The sequence below is a fragment of the Carcharodon carcharias genome, chromosome 11 (assembly GCF_017639515.1).
Source record: "Carcharodon carcharias isolate sCarCar2 chromosome 11, sCarCar2.pri, whole genome shotgun sequence".
NCBI lineage: Eukaryota > Metazoa > Chordata > Chondrichthyes > Lamniformes > Lamnidae > Carcharodon > Carcharodon carcharias.
Genome location: NC_054477.1, coordinates 11,427,532 through 11,450,009, shown reverse-complemented (window position 1 = coordinate 11,450,009; position 22,478 = coordinate 11,427,532). Strand labels below are relative to the sequence as shown.

The 22,478-nt window shown below is 42.1% G+C and overlaps 1 protein-coding gene across 2 annotated transcripts in view; it reads right to left on the bottom strand.

Moving 5' to 3' along the window:
- The window catches only part of uvrag (UV radiation resistance associated gene), a 334,856-nt gene that overhangs the window by 5,460 nt on the left and 306,918 nt on the right, over window positions 1-22,478 (bottom strand). For both annotated transcript variants that reach the window (XM_041198894.1, XM_041198893.1), the window contains one exon: window positions 4,934-5,025. In XM_041198894.1, coding sequence (XP_041054828.1) covers window positions 4,934-5,025 — 92 coding nt within the window. The remainder of the gene's footprint in view (window positions 1-4,933; window positions 5,026-22,478) is intronic.

Genomic DNA, 22,478 nt, shown 5'->3' with positions numbered 1-22,478 from the left:
GTATTTTTTTGTCACAATCTTTGGCAAAGGGTTTTGACGGAAATTGTGTTTTTTTAGTTTCTTGTTCAGTGGTCTACATAACTTCAAAATTATGAGACAAAAACTATGTTTTTAAAATATATATATAAACCTCTGAGATCAGGCACACCAAAGTCAATGGTTCTAACTGATCAAATATCTTCCTGTAAATCACAGAAGTTAACCAGAATCAGATGAAGATATATCATTCTCATTTTAAATAGATTCAATGTTACTGAATAACAAAAAATTTCACAGCATTTGCAGACGAGTTTTCAAAAAAGTTATCTTGCCTATACATTTTACTTTCAAGTTGCCTAATTTGGACTATTATAATTTGATGTTAAATTGTGCAAGTATTACCTTCTACATCCTGATGAGATGTAACTTGGCCCGAAACATTAACTCTGATTCTCTCCAAAGGTGCTGCCTAACCTGCTGAGTTTTGCCAGCAATTTTTGTTTATTACTTTCTATGATGTTGTGTTAAATTTCCATAATTCAAACTAATAAATAATTTAAATTTCTTTTGAGTACAATAACGACTTAGCATAAACAAGAGTAGGCTACAGATCCACAGCGAAGGCATTATAAGCAAAGCAAAATGGAGGGGTGTTCACAACATGCACACTTGTATTGTGCAGTTTGCCCATCAAAACATGAGATGTGTCTTTAATATTTCATTCCGTGTAACAAAAGAGTGGAATACTGGTGGGTTAAGTGGTCACTGGAAATGAAAGTAATCTGAGGTGATCAAATATAAAGAAAAAATTATATATGGAGCCTTTAATGACTTTAGGGCATTGCCAAGTGTAATACACACAAAGTGTCTTCACTTTTGTAATGTAGGCAACATTCAGCCAAATAATTCACAGCAAACCCCCACAAACACCAGTGAGATACATGACAAGATTACGTATTTTTATTTGTTCATTGGATGTGGTCGCAAGCAAGGACAGAATTTATTGCCCATTGTATAATGCCTTGAACTGCTGCAGTCCGTGTGGTATATGTACACCAATGGTGCTGTCAGAAAGGGAGTTCCAGGAATTTGATCCAGTGATAGTGAGGGAACAGCGATATAGTTCCAAGACAGGATGGTGTGTGACTTGGAGGGGAACTTGTAGGCGGTGTTCCCCTGTATCTGCTGCCCTTGTCTTTCTAGGCAATAGAGGTAAATGGAAGATACAGTTGAAGGAGTCTTGGGGAGTTGTAGCAGTACATTTGTAGATGGTACACATTGCAGCTACGGTGCATTGGTAGCAGTGGCAATGAATGCTTTGATGTTAATGGAAAAGATTCATATTGGCCAAGTTACCTGTTCTCAGAAATAGTGCCATAGGACCTTTTACCTCCACCTGAGATAATAGACGGAGCCTCCACATCCCATCCGAAATATGGCACCTCTGAAACTGCAGTACTCCCTCAGTACTGCATCATGAATGTCAGCCCACATTTAGTGCTAAGGTATTTGGCATGAGACTTAACTTCCAATCTTCTGATCTAGAAGTAAGTGCTACCTATTGAGCCAAGGCTAACACCATGAAGTGTATTACACTACAAGCACTATTGGTGCAATAATAAAACATATAAGGTTTCATGTTTTATATTTCTCATAGCATACTGGTATACATAATGCTAAACAAGCTTTTAAGATAAGTGCACACATTTTCACATTGCAATTTACGGTGGAAGCCGATTTAACACACGTAATTAAACAACATAGACCAACTCGTCGCTGAACCCCACCACTATTATTTAAGTAAAGACTCGGGGTATTAAACACCAATCTTATGCAACAAAGTCTTTAAACCGGAATCAAATCTTAAAGGCAATATCTTGGCTTTCCAACAGCATGATTACAATGGCTCTTTAGGTATTATACAGAGAAACCCCAGGTAAGGTAAGTTGTTAATGAGTTAGAGCACAAGGGGCTATTATCACAAAATGGTAGTATAGGATTGAGCCAATTTTTCCATAGAAATTCTCAACCTCAGCCAAGATGTCAGACTAGAAAACAAGACCTACCACCTTTTGGGAGGGGTGGGGGAGAAAAGAAAAACTGTATATAAAATTAATTGAGCCACACCCTGTTTCAACTAAGTAGTAATTATAAACACTGCTGCCAGACAGCAGGTTTCAGGTTTCGTACTTAGTCACAGAAAACAGAAACAAAATTTTAGGATAACCTTCACCTAAAAAACAGAATAACTAACAAAAACTCCGGTCAGGGAGGATAAGATGCAATAGTAGAGGAGACTTTAAGAGAATGGCCTTTTACAGCCAACTTTTCTTCTTATAAAATTCAACAGGAAGCTTCTTCAGTACTGTATTGGTCATTTATCCCTGGTCTTAATGGGATCTTGCTTTGTGCAAAGTAGCTACTGTATTTACTTACTGAAAGGTCTCTTGCACTTCAAAGTAAGTCACTGTATGTGAAGTGCTTTTGAGATGTTTGAGAAATGTGATAAAGCACTGTATCAATGCAATGTTTTCTGACATTCAGATACACATTTTTCAACCCTGCAACTGGCAGCTCCCCTACTTATTTAAACAAATATTGACAGAACACAACTTACACAGTTGAAGAAACATTAAGAGAATGATGTATTGTGCACGTAATAATGTGCTCTGTATAAAAGCACACTCTGTAATACCCTATTTTATTAGTAAACGATTAACGCATTCCATTCAACTCTCAAAGGAGTTGACAGCAGTTTGGACACGAGAAAGTGAAGCACAAGAAAAGGTCATTCAGTTCATTGCTCCAGCACAAGAAATGACAGAGCAGAGGTGAGCCCTGTAACTGCTGCAGGAAGAGTTGGAAAAGTGTGGAACCATCACAAAGAGTTAGGGTGGATGGGGAGCTGACAGAAAGGACAGCACAGCTTCTCTGAATATTGGCACTTCAACTGCCTGCGGACATGACCCAACAATGAGCCTCAACATGCATCTCAAGAGAGGCTTCGTGAAGCTCTGCACTTACACAAAAGAAGTAACTGCTTTGTGTGACGGGAAAAGACAACTGGACAAGGCAAAACATTAACAGAGAGTTAAAATTGCAGAGATATTTTACAACAGAGAAACAGACCATTTGGTCGAATAGGTTCATGTCAGTTTTCGTTCCAAAGGAGTGCTCTCTCACCTTATTTCATCTCACCCCAAAAACATATCTACGAGTCCCTTTTTCCCTCATGTACTTACCAAGCTTCCCCTTAAATACATCAATGCTATTATCAGGAGAAACAAATTATGATCAAGGGAGGTATTTTCAAGCAGAGCTTTTCTATGCAAAGAGCTGTGCAATAATTTATATCTGGAGCTCACTGAATTGAATGATATAAATGGGCTCAAGCAAAACGGAAGGGTACAGAGGTGAACAACAAAAGTATTTCCAAGTTTTTTTTCATTCAAGGGATGTGGGCTTTGCTGGCTAGGTCAGCATTTATTGCCCATCCCTAATTGCCTTGAGGTGAGCTGCCTTCCTGAACCACTGGAATCCATGTGGTGTAGGTACACCCACAGTGCTATTAGGGAGGGGGTTCCAGGATTTTGACACAGCGACAGTGAAGGAATGGCGATATATTTCCAAGTCAGGATGGTATGTGGCTTAGAGGGGAATTTCCAGTTGGTGGTGTTCCCATGCATCTGCTGCCCTTGTCCTTCTAGGTGGTAGAAGTCGTGTGTTTGGAAGGTGCTGTCTATGGGGCCTTGGTGAGTTTCTGCAGTGCATCTTGTAAATGATATACACTGCTGCTACTGTGTGCCAATAATAGAATGAATGTTTGTGGATGGGGAGCCAATCAAATAGGCTGCTTTGTCCTGGATGGTGTCAAGCTTCTTGAGTGTTTTTGGAGCTGCACTTGTCCAGGCAAAGGGAGAGTATTGCATCACACTCCTGGCTCGTGCCTTGTAGATGGTGCACAGGTTTTGGGGAGTTAGATGGTGAGTTACTTGCCATAGAATTCCTAGCCTCTGACCTGCTCTTGTAGCCACAGTACTTATATGGCTAATCCAGTTCAGTTTCTGGTGAATGGTAACCCCCAGGATGTTGATAGTGGGCAATTCAATGATGGTAATGCCATTGAACGTCAAGGGGCAAAGGTTAGACTCTCTCTTGCTGGAGATGGTCACTTGTGTGGCGCAAATGTTACTTGGGCCCTCATCAGCCCAAGCCTGAATGCTGCATTTGGAGGATGCTGTATCTGAGGAGTTGTGAATGGTGCTGAACATTGTGCAATCACCAGCAAACAACCCCACTGCTGACTTTATGATGGAAGGAAGGTCACTGATGGAGCAGCTGAAGATGGTTGGACACTACCCAAAAGAATTCTTGCAGTGATGTCCTGGAGCTGAGGTGACTGACCTCCAACAACTATAACCATCTTCCTTTGTGCTAGGTATGACTCTAACAAGCGGAGACTTTTCCTCCCGATTCCCATTGAATCCAGTTTTGCTAGGGCTACTTGATGTCAAGGACAGTCACTCTCACCTCGCCTCTTTAATAAAGTGATTTTAAAGTAGCAATGGAAATTTTCCAAGATTATGGAGGAAAATGGATAAAACTGCTGCAGGAATCTGCTCACAATGATAAAGTATTAAGTGAGATGTAGACCTTTTCACCAAAAGGCTAACAATCACTGAATATATTACCAGTGACAACAACCGATACAGCCAGCATAAAGAGACAATGTGTCTCTGTGAAGAGAGAAGGAATCAAGGGTAAAATGGTGAGCTTGATCTGTTAAACAAAAAGGACATGTTTATTGGGCACATTGACCATTTACTGATTCTACAATTGTTCTGCCCTCTTGACCCAGAGATTTTGATTTTAATGTCCCGAGTTGATTCTAATACTAACATCTTAAACCTGACCCACTCTCAACAAGACTTAAATGCAAGGACTGGATACTTACCACCTCACCATTAGCCCTTGTTCCATGAAGCTTTTCAGATTAGGCAGCGTCTGCCGGAGATCTGGTGTGGATAGGCCATGCTGGTATCTTAGCTGTAAATGCAAACAGGAGGATTTATTATTTTCTCACCGAAAAGTGCTCAAACATTGGATTTTCCCCAAATGCAATCAAATAAAGGCCATGCACAGGGGCATTTATTTACAGGCTGTTTTTCACCTGAAATCCCCTCTAATGCCTTGTTACAAAGCTTTGCTGTAGATTATGGAATGGTACCAGAAATATCACAAAAAGGCAAAAAAATACTTCACCATTCATATCATTCTCAATAGATCACATATTCAGCAGAAAATAAAGAGGCAATCCATTCCAAAAATATGCAATTGCAATTCCAAGATGAAAGCAGTATAGAACTACAAGTCTACGAGTTAGAGAAAGCAGTGAGCAAACTCTTGCAGAACTCTGGTCAGACCATGCCTCGAGCATGGTCTCCAATTCTGGTCAGAGACATAAGGAAGGCATTCAAACAGTGGAAGCAGTACACCGAAGAGTCACAAATATGATCCTAATATCAGAGGTCTGATTTAAGAGGAAGGAAAGGAAAAAATGTGGGCTTTTTCAACTATGAATCAGGTGCCTCAAAAACAAAAACGACCCAAAAGATCACTCTGAAGTAAATTGAGACACGAAAAAGAGAAAAGTTCAAACAAAAATTTTTCTTCACCCAGGGTAATTAATACGTGGAATGGAATCAGTGGAGTAGAAAGCCCTATTACTTAAAAAGAAAGGCTCCCATTTCTATCATGCCTTTCACTACCTCAGGATGCCCCAAAGTGGTTTACAGTCAACAATGTTAGAAGTGTAGTCACTGCTGCAATGCAGGAAATTCAAGCACAGCAAGGTCACACTGTGTAGTGGGTAACCATACAGTCTGAATGGATGAACTATGATGGAGCAATGATCTTTCTCACTCGCTTCCCTTTTGAAAATTCACATGGGTGTCGCTGGCAAGGCCAGCCTTTATTGCCTATCCCTAACTGTCCTTGACAAGGTGGTGGTGAACCGTCTGCTTGAAAACAACTGTCACACTTGCTGGACCATTTCAGATGACAGTTAAGAGTCAGCCACATTGCTGAGAGCCACATACTGGTCTGGCTGAGTAAGGGTAGCAATTTCCTTTGCTAAAGGACATTAGTGAACCAGTGCCAAATTTTGTTTTATGCCTTGTGAAGAGCCTTGGACCATTTTACTATGGTAAATGCACTTTAGAAATACAAGTTGTTATTGTTGATTTGACAATGAGTGATGTGTCCTTGCAACGTACACAACTGTATGATAGTGCGTAATATAAAAGTTGAAGGGTGAAACTAGGCTACAAGAGACTTAACATGAGCAACACCATGGAGGATCCACTAATTTATTTCCTGTGGTGTGCTAAATAGATATACATGTAATCTATATATATAGTATCACTCATCTTGGAGCACTCATGAGCAAAAATCATAGCCCTAGTCCAGAATTTAAGTGCATAATCCAGGCCACCTGTCAGGTCCAAGGTATCTTCAATTGTCAACAACAAGAAACAGATTAACTGGTCTCAATACTGTTTGTAATACCTTGCTGTGCAAAAATTAGCTACTGCATTTGCCTGTGTAACAAATGACTGCAATTATAGTGATTCACTGGCTGTAAAAGTGCTTTGGGACATTCTGAGAATGTGGAATGTAGGCTTGTTGGTTTGTACTTAGTGGGGTTTTTTGAAGTTACTTTCAGCAACAGCAATGTTAAAAACCAGGTTTCAGGTAATGCTGTTCTGTAAGTGGTATCCAGAGTTGCCAAACTGATGACTCTCACTATATTTTCCCACACAGATATAACACGCTTCTAATTAGGAACTTTCACCAATAGCCAAAGCAGAATCATCAACATGTCTCAAGTGCAGCAAAACCTAGCAGTGCTTTGGTAAACATAGATTCCACAGGGCTGCCTTCCATTTATCACAGCTCTTAATATACTAATGCACAGTTTACTACTCCCTTAATAATAGTTTAAAAAAAATACCTCTTCCAGTAACTTGTCTCTCCTTGTAATGCGTTTTTCTAATGGCTCCCACAGGCAATATTATCGAGACTAGCTATTGTATTGGAGTTATTTTAAACTAAAATAGTTCAAGCTTTTGGCAAAAAGTAAAAGAGTGTACTTTCAGAGTCAGTCTTCAAAATGTCTGTTGAGCAATAAAGGTCAAATAATATACATATGTTATATCTCCACTTTCTAAATTTCAGAGCCAGAGTAGCTAAAACAGCCAAACATCTGCAAACTGACTAAATAATTCTAAACACAAGCTGCATCATAGGTACAAAAACTGTCAGCAGGCTGGTTACATTTGTTAAAAAAATCTAATTGAAGTTGGTGCGCATCAGCCATAGATACAACATGCCAACCTTAAGGGGAACATAAACAAAGATACAGTTTGGAAAAACTCAGCAGGTCTGACAGCATCTGCGGAGAGAGATACAGTTAACTTTGAGTCCGAATGACTCTTCATCAGAACTAAGGAAAAATAGAAAAGAGGTGAAATATAAGCTGGTTTAAGGGGGGTGGGACAGGTAGAGCTGGATAGAGGGCCAGTGATAGGTGGAGATTGCCAAAATGACGAAGGAGGTGTTGACTGAGGGGAACATACCAGTTCTGAAGAGGAGTCATATTGGACTCGAAACGTTAACTCTGTTTCTCTCTCCACAGAAGCTGCCAAACATGCTGAGTGTTTCCATCACTGTGTTTTCAATTCAGATCTCCAGCATCAGCAATATTTTGCTTTTATTTTACTGTTATAGTGGGTTTGGTTTTAAACACAGATAAAAACAAAAAAACTGCGGATGCTGGAAATCCAAAACAAAAACAGAATTACCTGGAAAAACTCAGCAGGTCTGGCAGCATCGGCGGAGAAGAAAAGAGTTGACGTTTCGAGTCCTCATGACCCTTCGACATGAGGACTCGAAACGTCAACTCTTTTCTTCTCCGCCGATGCTGCCAGACCTGCTGAGTTTTTCCAGGTAATTCTGTTTTTGTTTTGGTTTTAAACAATTGGTTTTAAATTGTATGAAAGTTGACGATTAGGGAATGCACTGACCACTGTGACTGTGGCTTGACAGTAGAGCACAATTAAATAAAAACTGTTGAGACTCAAGCCTCATGCTTTTGGAAATCTGAAAATCAACAATTAACTTTTGCATCAGCTTCAAGCACGGCTCCACCTCCCCCGACATCAGTGCGGCATTTGAGAGATTAGCCCAAGGCAAAACAATTGTCTGGATTGTCACAGGATTGTAACTGTAGTTATGTGTTAATATTGATGCATTGCAACCAGATGTTACTGGAATTAGGTGTGCTAGCATCTGTGGTGGTTAAAGTTTCTGAGCAATGTCAAATGTCTAAACCAGTGTATTTGGTTTCATGGACTCCCGCCCCTAAATTATAATACAATATAATGCTCATAATAGTGCTGCATGTAAAGGCTGTTTCAATAATGCTTTTAAGAAAACAGATACTTACAGACAACAGTGAGAAGGGTGTGCCTGCTTCTCACTGCAGAGTTTGACTAGCAGGAGCACAGGGGTAGTTTGGAGAGAGTACTGAAGGAGCAGGGGCAAGCAGGAGCCCAAGCTGGTACAGCACAACTTGGATGTTTTTTGTATTCTTTCATGAGATGTGGGTGTCACTGGCTGGGCCAGCATTTATTGCCCTTCCCTAATTGCCCTGGAGAAGGTGGTGGTGAGCTGCCTTCTTGAACCGCTGCAGTCCATGTGGTGTGGGTATACCCAGATTGCTGTTAGGAACGGAGTTGCAGGATTTTGACCCAGCGACAGTGAAGGAACGGCAATATATTTTCAAGTCAGGTTGGTGACTGACTTGTAGGGGAACTTCCAGATCGTGGTGTTCCCATCTATCTGCTGCCCTTGTCCTTCTAGATGGTAGTAGTCATGGGTTTGGAAGGTGCTGTCAAAGAAGCCTTGATGAATTCCTGCAATGCATCTTGTAGATGGTACACTACACACTGCTGCTGCTGTGTGTCAGTGGTGCAGGGAGCAAACGTTTGTGTATGTGGTGCCAATCAAGCGGACTGTTTTGTCCTGGTCAATGTCTTGAGTGTTGTGGGAGCTGCACTTATCCAGGAAAGTGGAGAGTATTCCATCACGCTCCTGACTTGTGCCTTGTAGATGGAGGACAGGCCTTGCGGAGTCAGGAGGTGGGTTACTCATCGCACACTTCCTAGCCTCTGACCTGCTCTTGTAGTCACATTATTTATATGGCTGGTACAGTTCAGTTTCTGGTCAATGGTAACCCCCAGGATGTTGATGATGGGGGATTCAGTGATGATAATGCCATTGAACATCAAGGGACGATGGTTGGATTCTCTCTTGTTGGAGATGGTCATTGCCTGACACTTGTGTGGCACGTATGTTACTTGCCACTCATCAGCCCAAGCCTGGATATTGTCCAGATCTTGCTGCATTTGGACATGGACTGCTTTAGTATCTGAGGAGTTGTGAATGGTGAACATTGTGCAATCATCAGCGAACATCCCCACTTCTGACCTCATGATGGAAGGATGGTCATTGATGAAGCTGAAGATGGTTGGGCCGGGGACACTACCTTGAGGAACTTCTGCAATGATATCCTACAGCTGAGATGCCTGACCTTCAATAACGACAACCATCTTCTTTTGTGCTAGGTACGACTCTAACCAGTGGAGAATATCCCCCCCGATTCCCATTGACTCCAGTTTTGCTAGGGGTCCTTGTTGCCACACACTGTCAAATGCAGCCTTGATGTAAAGGGCAGTCACTCTTACCTCACCTTGGGAGTTCAGCTCTTTTGCGCATGTTTGAACCAGGGCTCTAATGACATCAGGAGTTGAGTGGCCTTGGAATACTCCCCACTTGCCTGGATGTGTGCAGCTCATACAAAACTCAGGAAGCTTGACACCATACAGGTCAAAGCAGCTCGCTTCATTGGCACCACATCCACAAACATTCACTCCTTCCACCACCGATGCACAGTTGCAGCAGTATGTATCATCTACAAGATGCACTGCAGGAATTCACCAAGGCTCCTTAGGCAACATCTACCAAACACACGACCACTACCATCTAGAAGGACAAGGGCAGCAGATACATGGGAACACCATCACCTGAAAGATCCCCTCCAAGCCTCTCACCATCCTGACTTGGAAATATAATTGCCTTTCCTTCACTGTCACTGGGTCAAAATCCTGGAACTCCCTTCCTAACAGCACTGTGGGTGCACCTACACCACATGGACTGCAGCAGTTCAAGAAGGCAGCTCACCAACACCTTCCCAAGGGCAACTAGGGATGGGCAATAAATGCTGGCCCAACAAGCGAAGCTCACATCCTATGAATGAATGAAAAAAAGCACACAAAGTTGCCTACCACAAATGTATTGCACCATGGAGTCATCATGATCTCTTGTTGAGGATGATTTCCTTGTGGAGAACTCCATTTAAGTGAGATGTCGATGTTGGCTGTGATTTCACAGATGACTTATTAGCCCTATCTTAGCCTTACGGGCTCTCCGCTGGTGAGGGCATTGGTCGTCAGCTGCTAGAGGTTGTGGCAGATTGTTGGCTCGAGCAGCTACCCTCTCTTTTTGTCTCTCTCCGTGGCTGCTCTTATTCTTGGGGAGGTCTTGACATCATTTTTGATGATGGATTGTCATTTTGGTTGCGATTGGGCATCTGTTTCGCATGTGTTGACTTTAATAGAGCAGATTTTGATAGACGCTTTGAGAGTATCTTTGAAACAATTTGGACATGACAAAGCCACACCCTGCACAGTTGACCCTGCAAAGTGTTTCTCACTAATAACAGGGTTTGTGCCAAAATTGGGAGCTGTCTCACAGACTCAATCAATTTTAGATCATAATGCCTCATTGTTGGAAACTATTGCTTCCCTCAGATTGTGCAAGATGCATTGCATGGCAGAGTGCTGAGCAGAAGATGCTCCAAGAGCACAGAAAATAATGGGTGAGTTTGCTTGTTGCTGGATGAGCCTGAAGACGTGGAGAACAGATTCTTTTAACTGAAATCTGATGGTCCAAGGATCATGGAAGATGTTTGTTGCTGTCTACCTAAGCCCTAACCAGTGATGCCATATATGACTTCTCACAAATCTAACAGCTGCAGAGCTGCCTGCAGACAGTTACCTCAGGAATATATTTCTCAGAACCTGTGCCTTCAAGAGTTGTTCTTCAGAATAGTTAATGAAGTAAAGCCTCTTCTGTCAAAACCTGATCTTACAATTCAAATGTAACTCACAATAGTTAAAAATGTTTTGCACCATGTACAATAAAAATATATTTTTTCTGAAAGGAGTTTACAATTTATATGATATATGTGAAGTTAAGTAAAAAACTAAACCAGATGAAGTTTTTCCATCCTGTTACATCCCGCTCTTTTCCAAGCCTGGTTTGTATTTACAGTACAAAAACAGAATTACCTGGAAAAACTCAGCAGGTCTGGCAGCATCGGCGGAGAAGAAAAGAGTTGACGTTTCGAGTCCTCATGACCCTTCGACAGAACTTGCGTTCGAGTCCAAGAAAGAGTTGAAATATAAGCTGGTTTAAGGTGTGTGTGTGGGGGGCGGAGAGATAGAGAGAGAGAGAGAGAGAGGTGGAGGGGATTGGTTTGGTTGTAGGGACAAACAAGCAGTGATAGAAGCAGATCATCAAAAGATGTCAACGACAATAGTACAATGGAACACATAGGTGTTAAAGTTGGTGATATTATCTAAACGAATGTGCTAATTAAGAATGGATGGTAGGGCACTCAAGGTAGAGCTATACCTTGAGTGCCCTACCATCCATTCTTAATTAGCACATTGGTTTAGATAATATCACCAACTTTAACTTTAACACCTATGTGTTCTATTGTACTACTGTCGTTGACATCTTTTGATGATCTGCTTCTATCACTGCTTGTTTGTCCCTACAACCACACCCCACCCCCTCCACCTCTCTCTCTCTCCCTCTCTCTATCTCTATCTCTCCGCCCCCCACACACACACCTTAAACCAGCTTATATTTCAACTCTTTCTTGGACTCGAACTCAAGTTCTGTCGAAGGGTCATGAGGACTCGAAACGTCAACTCTTTTCTTCTCCGCCGATGCTGCCAGACCTGATGAGTTTTTCCAGGTAATTCTGTTTTTGTTTTGGATTTCCAGCATCCGCAGTTTTTTTGTTTTTATCTTTGTATTTACGGTAGCCTGTTTTAACTTCAGAATCCACCCCGTTTTTCTTTTTTGCACTACCCAGGTATGCTATTTTCACTCTCCAGTATCAAACTCCAAATCACTGGCTCCCAGATAAAAATGATACTATTGCTGATCATTTTAAATTTAAGGCCGACCCACCTTTTATGTGCTCTTCAGCCAACAGAATCTCATTCTGCCTTAGGTGGCTAGTTATCACTCCGGCAGAAGTTTCTCAACTGTTTTTTGGAGCAGTCAAATTTACTGTTTAAAGCCCTGCAGAGCAACAGGTGATGAATTACTTCTGCACAAACATGGATGGCCATCAAATCAAAAGCTCTGTGCTTTGGCAATGAGTGGAGCAATTAACCCTATAAAAACAGCAAAGCATCAAGAATATGATTGCAGTCTTGGTGTAAGTTCATCATTTGCTGCTCTAATAATTTCCAAGTTGCAAAGTTTACCCTAGACAGAACTGGGAGGATAGTGTTTTACACGGATAAACTCACCACCCTCTTTTGCTATTCCACTGGATTATGGAGAGAGTGAATTCTCTGATTTTAAAATTTGCATCCTTTTAAGTCTTACTTAACCACCTCTAGCCCTATAACCTCCAAACTCCTCCACCCAACCTCATGTGCCTCCCTGATTTTCATCTTCCATCACTGGCAGCTGTGTCTTCAGCTGTCTAGGAAACTTGAATTCCTCCCAAAGCCTCTCTCCTCCTTTAAGAGGATCCTTAAATCCTACCTCTATTACCAAGCTTTTGATCATCTGCCTTAATATCTCCTTACATGACTTGGTGCCAAATCTTTCTTGGTAATGCTTGAAGCGCCCTGGGACATTTTACCATGCTACGTAAATGTATTTTATTGTTGAGAACTCTGTTTCAATTGCTCTCTATGTCAGAGTGAAAAACAATTGTTGAAAAAGACCCATTTGCTAAATGTAGAGGAGTCAGACAGCAAGGTGCATCTAATAGACCTTTTTGTGATATGGTCATTCGAGGTTGTGTCAGTGTTGTCAATTGTGCATTGCTGGTGCACTGTGCACATTCATATGGGAACACTTGCTCCATTTGATAGCTGCAATAAAACTGTAAATTGCATGCATAAAGAATATATTTATGTCATTACAATTAGTAAGGGGAGGAAACGTACTCCACTCACCCCTGCACTGGCTGATATTTGAACTGGAGAACGAGGTCTATTTCTTGTAGACATTTGGTGATCAATTACACATTGAATGGAGGTGTGATTTTAGAGGAAGAGGCAAAAAAAAATCAAAGAAACAGGAACTTAATGAAAAGAGTGAAACCAAATGCTTCAATGAATTGGAAGGCAAAACATTCATAACAACAGATAAAAGACAGCATCTTTTCAATTTTTAAATTCATAAATTTTCCAGTCAGCCAGCTAGGGAACGAGTGTCTGCAATATTTGACATGAGCTGTTGTTTCTGGCAGTTGATCAGTTAATCCCGATGACATGGTGATTAATTGCAACAATGGAAAGAATAGTCAGATAATGCAAAACATAACAAGTCCCACACATCAATTTTCCCAGATTACATGGCTGCGGGGCAGGTAAGAAGTGTCTAGCCATCACAGTGCGGAGCAGAGTTGATGGACTTAGTTGGTCATTTCCTGCCTGTCAATTTTGTATGCTTGGAACATGAATCCAGGATGCTGGGGATGGGATTTGTGGTGGGGGGCAGAAGAGAGACAACTTCCAACAGAAAACAAAGGGTACCATGGACATGTAGAAGATTCAGAGGACAAGGGATCGCACAGGCTCAACTTTCAGGAGATTTTCTAGCTGAACTATATGATGTTCCTTCAATGAATTGTACCCTTCATTTGAGATATACAGAGTTAGACAGCATGCTGTAGCTTAATACACTGCTTCATGGAGTTGTAGGGTTCAGGTTCAGAATCCGCACCTAACTGCCTGATGAAGGATTTAACTTTTAATTTATGATGTCACTTTCAAAGCCACCATACAACCTTATCTTGGAGGGCTCCTTTGGTGAGAAGGTAAGATACAGAAAAATAGAACAAGGAAAATATGAAAGAAAGACTTGCATTTATATAGTGCCTTTCACAACCTGAGGACATACCAAAGTTCTTTACAGCCAAGTAAAGGTACCTTTTTCTGGAAGCGTATTCTCTACTGTAATTTTTTTATATTTATTCTTTCATGAACGTGGGTGTCACTGATAAAGCCAACGTTTGTTGCCCATCTCCAATTGAGCTAAGTGGCTTGCTCAGCCATTTCAGGGGGCAGTTAAAAGTCAACCACATTGCTGTGGGTTTGGAGTCATATGTAGGCCAGACCAGGTAAGGGTGGCAGATTTCCTTCTCTAAAGGACACTAGTGAATCACATGGGCTTTTACAACAATGACAGTTTTCATTATTTCATCATTAGTTCTCTGTGATGGGATTTGAATCAGTGTCACCAGAGCATTAACCTGGGCCTCTGGATTACTAGCCCAGTGACATTACCACTACACTACCATCTCCCTTCATGTAAGGAGCACAGCAGCCAATTTGAGAGTAAAGGCTGAGGTGTGCTGTTTTATGCACCCTTGTTACATGGAAATTATGAGCATCCCGAAATGGACAGGGAAACAAGCTGTAGCTTGTTCACTGATTTGGAGTATTATTCCAACATGGAAAGAAATTTAAGTAGCTCAATATTCTCTGGAATGGATGTAATAATACTTATATAGTGTGCTATTGCATTGAATGTCAAAACACTTCAAGCAATGAATTAGTCTTTGAAATGCAGACTGTTTTCTGACTGTTGGATAGATGTGGCATTCGCCATCAGTAATATCTCTCACATGACATGAGATGCATGACTGTTTAACTATGAAGTTAATTGAGGGAAGAATGTTGGTCATGATAACCTGGAGAACTCTATGCTCATAGGATCTCTAATATCCATCCGAACAACTGAAATTAGCAGACTCGACCTCAGTTTAGTGTCTAATCAATCCATAGAGTGAAATCTTCGTCAATGCAGTAGTGCTCTTTCAGAATGGCACCTTAGTACCAGTTCAGGTTATGCAACTCAAAACTTACAACTTGTTGTTCCGAAAGGTTGAGTGTGCTACCAAGAAGAAAGCTGACAAGCCGAACATGCAATATGGTAGGAATTATGTAAAAACCTTCACATTCAGCTGTTAAACACTCAAAACATCAGATGTGACCTGGTCTGAGCAAGGTTCTATTTATTTCACACTCTTCATTAAACCTCTGAATTTTTATAGTGGTTACCCGGATACATGTGAATTCACTGTTTATTATAATGCAGCAGACAGCATGCTGCTTGGCACAAACTTACTTTGAAGATTCATTGGTGATGCATCAATACAGTTGAACCATAGGACAAGTTTTACCAACTGTTTGCAAACTCGGCTTACTATTTGACCGAGCTGAGCTTCTGACTCAATATCCTCTTTGGTAAAGAGAACCTACTTCCATCTCTGTAACACTGTTCCTCTCTCCCCCCTCTTAGCCCATTTATTGCTGATCCATGCTCATTAAATCCAGGCTTAACTATTCCAATGTACTTCTGTTCAGCTTTCCATCTTCTACCATTTATAGACTGTAGCTCATTCAAAGCTCTGGTGCCTGTACCCTAACACCAACCAAGTTCTGCTCACTGATAACCCCTATGCTCTCTGACCTACACTGGCTCCTGGTGCACCAACACCTTGATTTTAAAATTCTTAATCCTAGTGTTCAAATTTCTCCATACCCTCACCCTTCCCTAATCTCTGCAATCTCCTCCAGTCCTACAACCCTCAGGAGATGTCTGCATTCCAACACCAGCCTCTTGTGCAACACATTCACCTAGTGTTCCACCATTGGTAGCCAATCCTTTAGCCATGTAGGCCCTAAACTCTGGAGTTCCCTTCCTAAACTTCTCCACCTTGTCACCTCGCTCTCCTCCTTTAAGCCTTATCTTAATTTGAACTAAGCTTTCAGTAACCATCTTAATAGCTCTTTCTATAATTTTGTCTCAATTTTGTCTGAAGACTCCTGTGAAACACCTTGGGTTGTTTCCTACGATATAGGCACTGACCCCTCCCAACCTTTATTCCTTCTGTGCCCACCATGGAAAACCTCTAGCCCAATTCACTCTCAGCGGCACTTCCAAAATCCCAACTGTCTAGCTTTTGGCCTTCCAATCACCACAACATTTTTCCAAGTCCCAATTAGAACCATTACTCTCTCTAACGCTGGCTACTCGCCCTGATATGGTCCTCATCTCCACTTCCTAAATCCAAGGGATGCAGACTTTAATGGATTTGACAGACAACTGGCTTAGCCTTTCACCACCAAATATGGCTGGACCACAAAGTGCTATCCGGTCCTGCTCACGCCTGCAAAATCTGCTCACTGTTTAAGCATCATCCTTGAAGGCAAAGGTAACGCCAAGTTCTTTTCTCTACTGCAAACAGTCTTCTTAAACCCCTCTGCTTTGGCTCCTCCACACCCTTGACAAATGCAAGGAGGGCATGGACTTTTTTGTTAGTAATACTGAGACCATATGATCAGCTTCCTCTGCCACTTTTCCCCTGCCCCTTCCCCTAGCCCACTGAGCCAAACTTCCTTTAAAGTTCCCCATTCTCGCCCCAGCTGTGAATTGGAACTATTTTTTTCTCTCTCTCAGTTCTTCTCATATCCTCTCCATGCTCATCCTACTTATCAAGCCCACCTCCTCCTGCCTCGGCCCTATTCTTAACTAAACTGCTGACCATCTAATTTTCCCACCTGGCTCCCATCTTCACCGGTATTCTTAACAGTTGCCTCTCCTCAGATACTGTCCCCCTCTCCTTCAAATCTGCCATCACCGCCCCTCTCAAAATTAAAAACAACCCTTGACCTATCCGTCCTTGCAAACTCTAAGCCAAGCTTCCACTTTCAAGGACTTTGGTGAGAAAAGGAATGTGGCATCACCTCCAAAATCTATGCCAGTCTTTCCCAGGATACCATGCTTGAATCCCTCAAATAAGTTTAGGGCCACAATAATAAAACGGCTCTCATTAAAGTCACAAATGACTTCCAATGTGACTATCAGCAGCTTTGACAAGGTTGACAACACCATCCTCCTCCAATGCCTCTCCACCACCTTCCAGCTTGGCAGGACTGTTGATGTCTGATTCTACTCTCTACTCTCATCGAATTGAAGCCCGAAAATCCCCTGCCATGGCTTCACTTACCACACACAGTGATGCCTGGTGTCCCCAAGGATCAATCCCTGGCCCCCTCTGTCTTGTTTACATGCCGCCCCTTGGCAACATCATTGTGCAAATAGAAATGGATGTGTTTTCCAATGAGATTACCCAAATCTACCTCATCACAATCTCTCGACACCTCCACACTGTCGCAGGATTGTCCAATAACTTGCCCAGTACTGGATGAGTGGAAAGTTCCTGCAAATAAATATTAGGAAGATCAAAGCAATGGTCTTCGCAAACCCCACCCCCCCCCCACCCCCCTACCCCCACTACAAACTCTGTTCCCTAGATTCCAACTCCGTGGCAGCAAATTTTTAAATTCATTTTACAGATGTGGGGGCTTTGCTGGCTAGACCAGCATTTACTGCTTACCCCTAATTGCCCTTGAGAAGATGGTGATGAGCTGCCTTCTTGAACCGCTGCATTCCATGTGGTGTAGGTACATCTACAGTGCTGTTAGGGGGAAAGTTCCAGGATTTCGACCCAACAACAGATAAGGAACCCAGATATAGTTCCAAGTCAGGGTAGTGAGTGGCTTGGAGGGCAATTTCCAGGTACTGGTATTCTCATGTATCTGCTGTCCTTGTCCTTCTGGATGGTAGTGGTTGTGGGGTTGAAAAGTGCTGCCTAAGGAGCCTTGATGAATTTTTGTAGTGCATCTTGTAGATGGTACACACTGCTGCCACTGTGTGTTGGTGGTGGGGGGGGATGAATGTTCATGGAAAGGGTGCCAATCAAGTGGGCTGCTTTGCCCTGGATAGTGTCAAGCTTCTTGAGTGTTGTTGGAGTTGCACTCATCCAGGCAAGTAGAGAGTTTTCCATTACACTCCTGCCTTGTAGATGGTGGATAGGTTTTGGGGTGTCAGGAGGTGAGTTATTCGCCGCAGGATTCCCAGCCTCTGGCCTGCTCTTGTAGCTACTGCATTTATATGGATAATCCAGGTCAGTTTCTGGTCAATGGTAACCCCCCAGGATGTTGATAGTGGAGGATTCAACAGTGGTAACGCTTTTGAATGTCAAGAGGTAATGGTTAGATTCTCTCTTGTTGGAGATGGTCATTGCCTGGCACTTGTGGGGCTCGAATGTTTCTTGTCACTTGTCAGCCCAAGCCTGGATACCGTCCAGTTCTTGCTACATTTGGACATGGACCACTTCAGTATCTGAGGGGTCGCGAATGGTGTTGAACATTATGTAATTATCAGCGAACATCTTCTGACCGTATGGCGGAAGGAAGGTCATTGATGGAACGGCTGAAGGTGGTTGGGCTGAGGACACTACCCTGAGGAACTCCTGCAATGATATCCTGCAACTGAGATGACTGACTTCCATAAACCACAACCATCTTCCTTTGTACTAGGTATTACTCCAACCAGTGGAGAGTTTTCCCCGATTCCTACTGATTCTAGTTTTCCTGGGGCTCCTTGATGCCACACTGGGTCAAATGCTGCCTTGATGTCAAGGGCAGTCACACTCACCTCACTGCAGTCTTGTGGAGCAGCGGTGGCGTCCCTACCTCTGGGCTAGGAGCTCCAGGTTCAGGTCCCACATGAGGACTTGCTGGCGGTGGAAGGAGCATTTATAACGCAGTCTAAATGCTGATAACCAGCCTGTGAATTCTTCCACCACCTCAACATTATTCCCCAAAGGGAAAAAAATGCAAGTGAAGAGGCTGAACTAGACTCTTTGCAACCTTGGCATCACATTTTGTTAAGATGAGCTTCTGACCTAACAGTGCCGATGAAAGGTCATCAACTTGAAACGTTAATTGTTTCTCACTCCACAGACGCTGCCAGACCTGCTGAGTATTTTCAACATTTTCTGTTTTCATTCCATATAAACTTAAGTTGTTGTTGCATAAAAGCAACTTGTGGGTGACCATTCTTTAGTGACCTGCTTTTCAAATTTTCTTCACGTCAGTTATGATGTTGTCATTGCGAAACAAACACTGAGCTACCTCGTCAACTTACTGAAACGAACCTAAGTTTTACACTTTGCATCGTGTACATCAAGCAATGTATCCAGAGCCCAGAGTCGTATACCAGCACTATCAAGGTTCAGGGGAAGAGGAAAGGAGGAAAACTGACAAAAAAAGGATTAATTTTAAGTTTAAAAGCTATTCCTCTGTGCTATAATTTTTCATTGCCAGCAAATAAGCAATCAGTATTTTAACTGCTCCAAATAATGGGCCATAAGTATTCTACTTTTAAAAACATATTAAACTATACAAAGCTATACTGAGATCTTCTTTTGTACTTTCCTTGAACTTTTCTTAGTTGTTTAAATCCTCTTGAGGTGGAACTGTGAAAAGTTTGCTTCCAGATAACAGTATACAGAGATGAGGTCATTTTACAGCTGAGTTTTGTAGCTTTACAGAAGAATTTTGCAATGGAAATGCAGGTCTCTGTTCATCAACGTAAGCACCTCCAATGACAGTAATGAGACAGGAAACAAAAGCCTGTGAAAAATAATATTTCCACTGGACAGCGATGATACAGTTCATTCAATACCATGGTTTTGTCTCCATGAATACCATCAAGGCTTTCAATCTGCATTTGAAAAAAAATCATAATTTGAAACCTCAGCGGATTACGATAGTATTTCACACTATTTCAAAGACTAGCTTAAGGTTTTCAAGATTTACTTTAGGGCTGGTGGGAAGGAAGTTGGAGTTTGGTGTTTAGTGGTCGGGGAGTGCCTGGTTTCATAAAAGGCATAACTGCTGTTGACACTATTTTAGATTTCCAAGTAGTGCACTTAAATATAAAAATTGCTGGGCAAGATGAAAAAGGGTATTGAGTGCTAAACAGAATACCATTTGCAGTGATCACATTCCCATACAACAAACAGATGAGAAGTGAGCAATGGTTAGAAAAATTCTCCCACACAAGAAGAGGGGTGGAGTGTTGGATGCCATTCAAAACAAGACAGAACAAACAATTGTGTGGATTAAAGGCTTTATTCAGAACCAGGGTCTGAATACTAACATCTGTGGCATACAGAAAGCCACACTCAAACAAAGGAATTCACAAAAATATAACATATATAAAAATGTTGTTTTATACACACACATCCAAATTTGTAATGTCCTAATCTCAACAAGGCTTAGCAAAACCTACCCACACCACTTTCCATTTATTTCATTTCTTCTCTTACTGTTACACTACTCTTGTCCTTAGTGAAGGACAAAGGTAGGGTAAGATAGAGATAGTAAAAGCAAGTAGAAAATGTTTCTCCCACAGGTGGCGGCGGCAGGGGGTGAGAAATGTTAGATAGTTGTTACTCCAAGGTCTGTGTTACCTAGAACATCATGACTCAAATGTTGAATTGAGAGCCCTACTTCTCAACTATGCAAGGAGATACAATGGGGTCACTAAAGAAAGGAAGATGAAAAATACAATTATGGCCTGACAGGTTAGATGCTGAGACACCTGCCATCCAAGAACATGGGCCCATAACTTCCAATCTCCAGGGCATCGTACGTGAGAGGTGGGGTGGGGAGGGGGTGGTACCCCAAAGATGCACTGGAGGACTCTCCCTGGAAGTTCCCACTTAAAGATTGCTCAGCAATTGTCTGGGAAGTTCAAACTTCCATTGGACAATCGCCCTGCAACGGGAACCATCCAAAACTCATTTAAATCGCAAACTTAAATTGATTCCAGCTGTCTTACAGCAATAGTTACCCAGAAAAAGTTATAAGAATTAAAACCACTTGTAATTTTTGGGTAACTATAGTACTGGCCCACCCTGGCACCCCACAGGACACCCCTTTCAGGACTCCCCCCAGCCTCCCGATCCCCGATTACTCAATAGCCCTCCGACTACCCTCCTGAACTCCTCCGGGACCCTCTGACTACTCCCTCCAGGAACCCGCTGTATTGTACCTCCTGCACCTGGCTTGAGCCAGGTGGTCAGGTGAAAAAGGTGCGGCTGCATTTCAGGGTAAGTAACTAGGAGCAGAGTGGAAAACCAACTACTTTTTATCTTGCACTCATCAAAACAATTTACAAGAATGCCAAGAGTAAAGGGAACTGCATGAGAAGTGTGTGCTGATTGGTTGGCAAGTGGAGTCTGATTGTTAGAGAAGTTGCCATGGAGAAGGCACCAGTGATGATGACCGATAGTTACCTGCCAGGCATTGTTTGAAGTTTAAACCAGGCTGCTTAACCCTGATTGACGAATGAACCAGCGAATGGCTGTCACTTATCTTGTTTAGCTGAAACAAGCGCAATGTGTGTACACGCTGTCTGCAAAGAACAGGACCCTGTATAATAATATATGCAGCTTCCAGTACATGCAAATGCGACACAGTGCAAGCCCGAGTGAATCTTAAATTAGTTTCGGCGTAATTCTTAGCGCACAGTATTATTCAACAAATTTTGTCCAACTGTGGAATCACATCTAATTTTGGACACTCTTTTGAGTTTTACAACCACAGGCTTGTTGGATCCGGTTTGTACTTTGCCTGTTGCAAAGTGGAAGGGACATAGCTGTTGAGATACAATCTGCCAGTTTTTGGGATGTATGATCTACATACCTAGCATCACACTGGCAATGAAATTCATATACTACATTACTCATAAATGGGCCTAAGGCTGTCATTTTCAGCCCTGAAAAGTCTACCTCAGATTACCTTGCAAGATATCTCAAAAATTTTAGCAACAGATTAAGCTAGCTGCTTCACACTGCTATGCAGTAGCAACATGAATGGTATTCGCCACTAACGGGATGCTGCTGTCAAGCCAAAAAGGCATTCTGCCTATCACACAAATGAGTAATGTGGTATATGAATTTCAGTGCCTGTGTGATGCTAGGTATGTAGGCTGTACGTCCCAAAGACTGGCAGAACATATCAAACAGCAGTTGTTCTGAAGTACAGTGCTATTAGGAAGGGAATTCCAGGATTTTGACTAGGCAACAGTGAAGGAATGTTGATTTGTTTCCAAGTTAGATGGCGTGTTTAGAGGGGAACTTGCAGGTGGTGTTTCCATGCATTTGCTGCCCTTGTCCTTCGAGGAGGTGGAGGTCG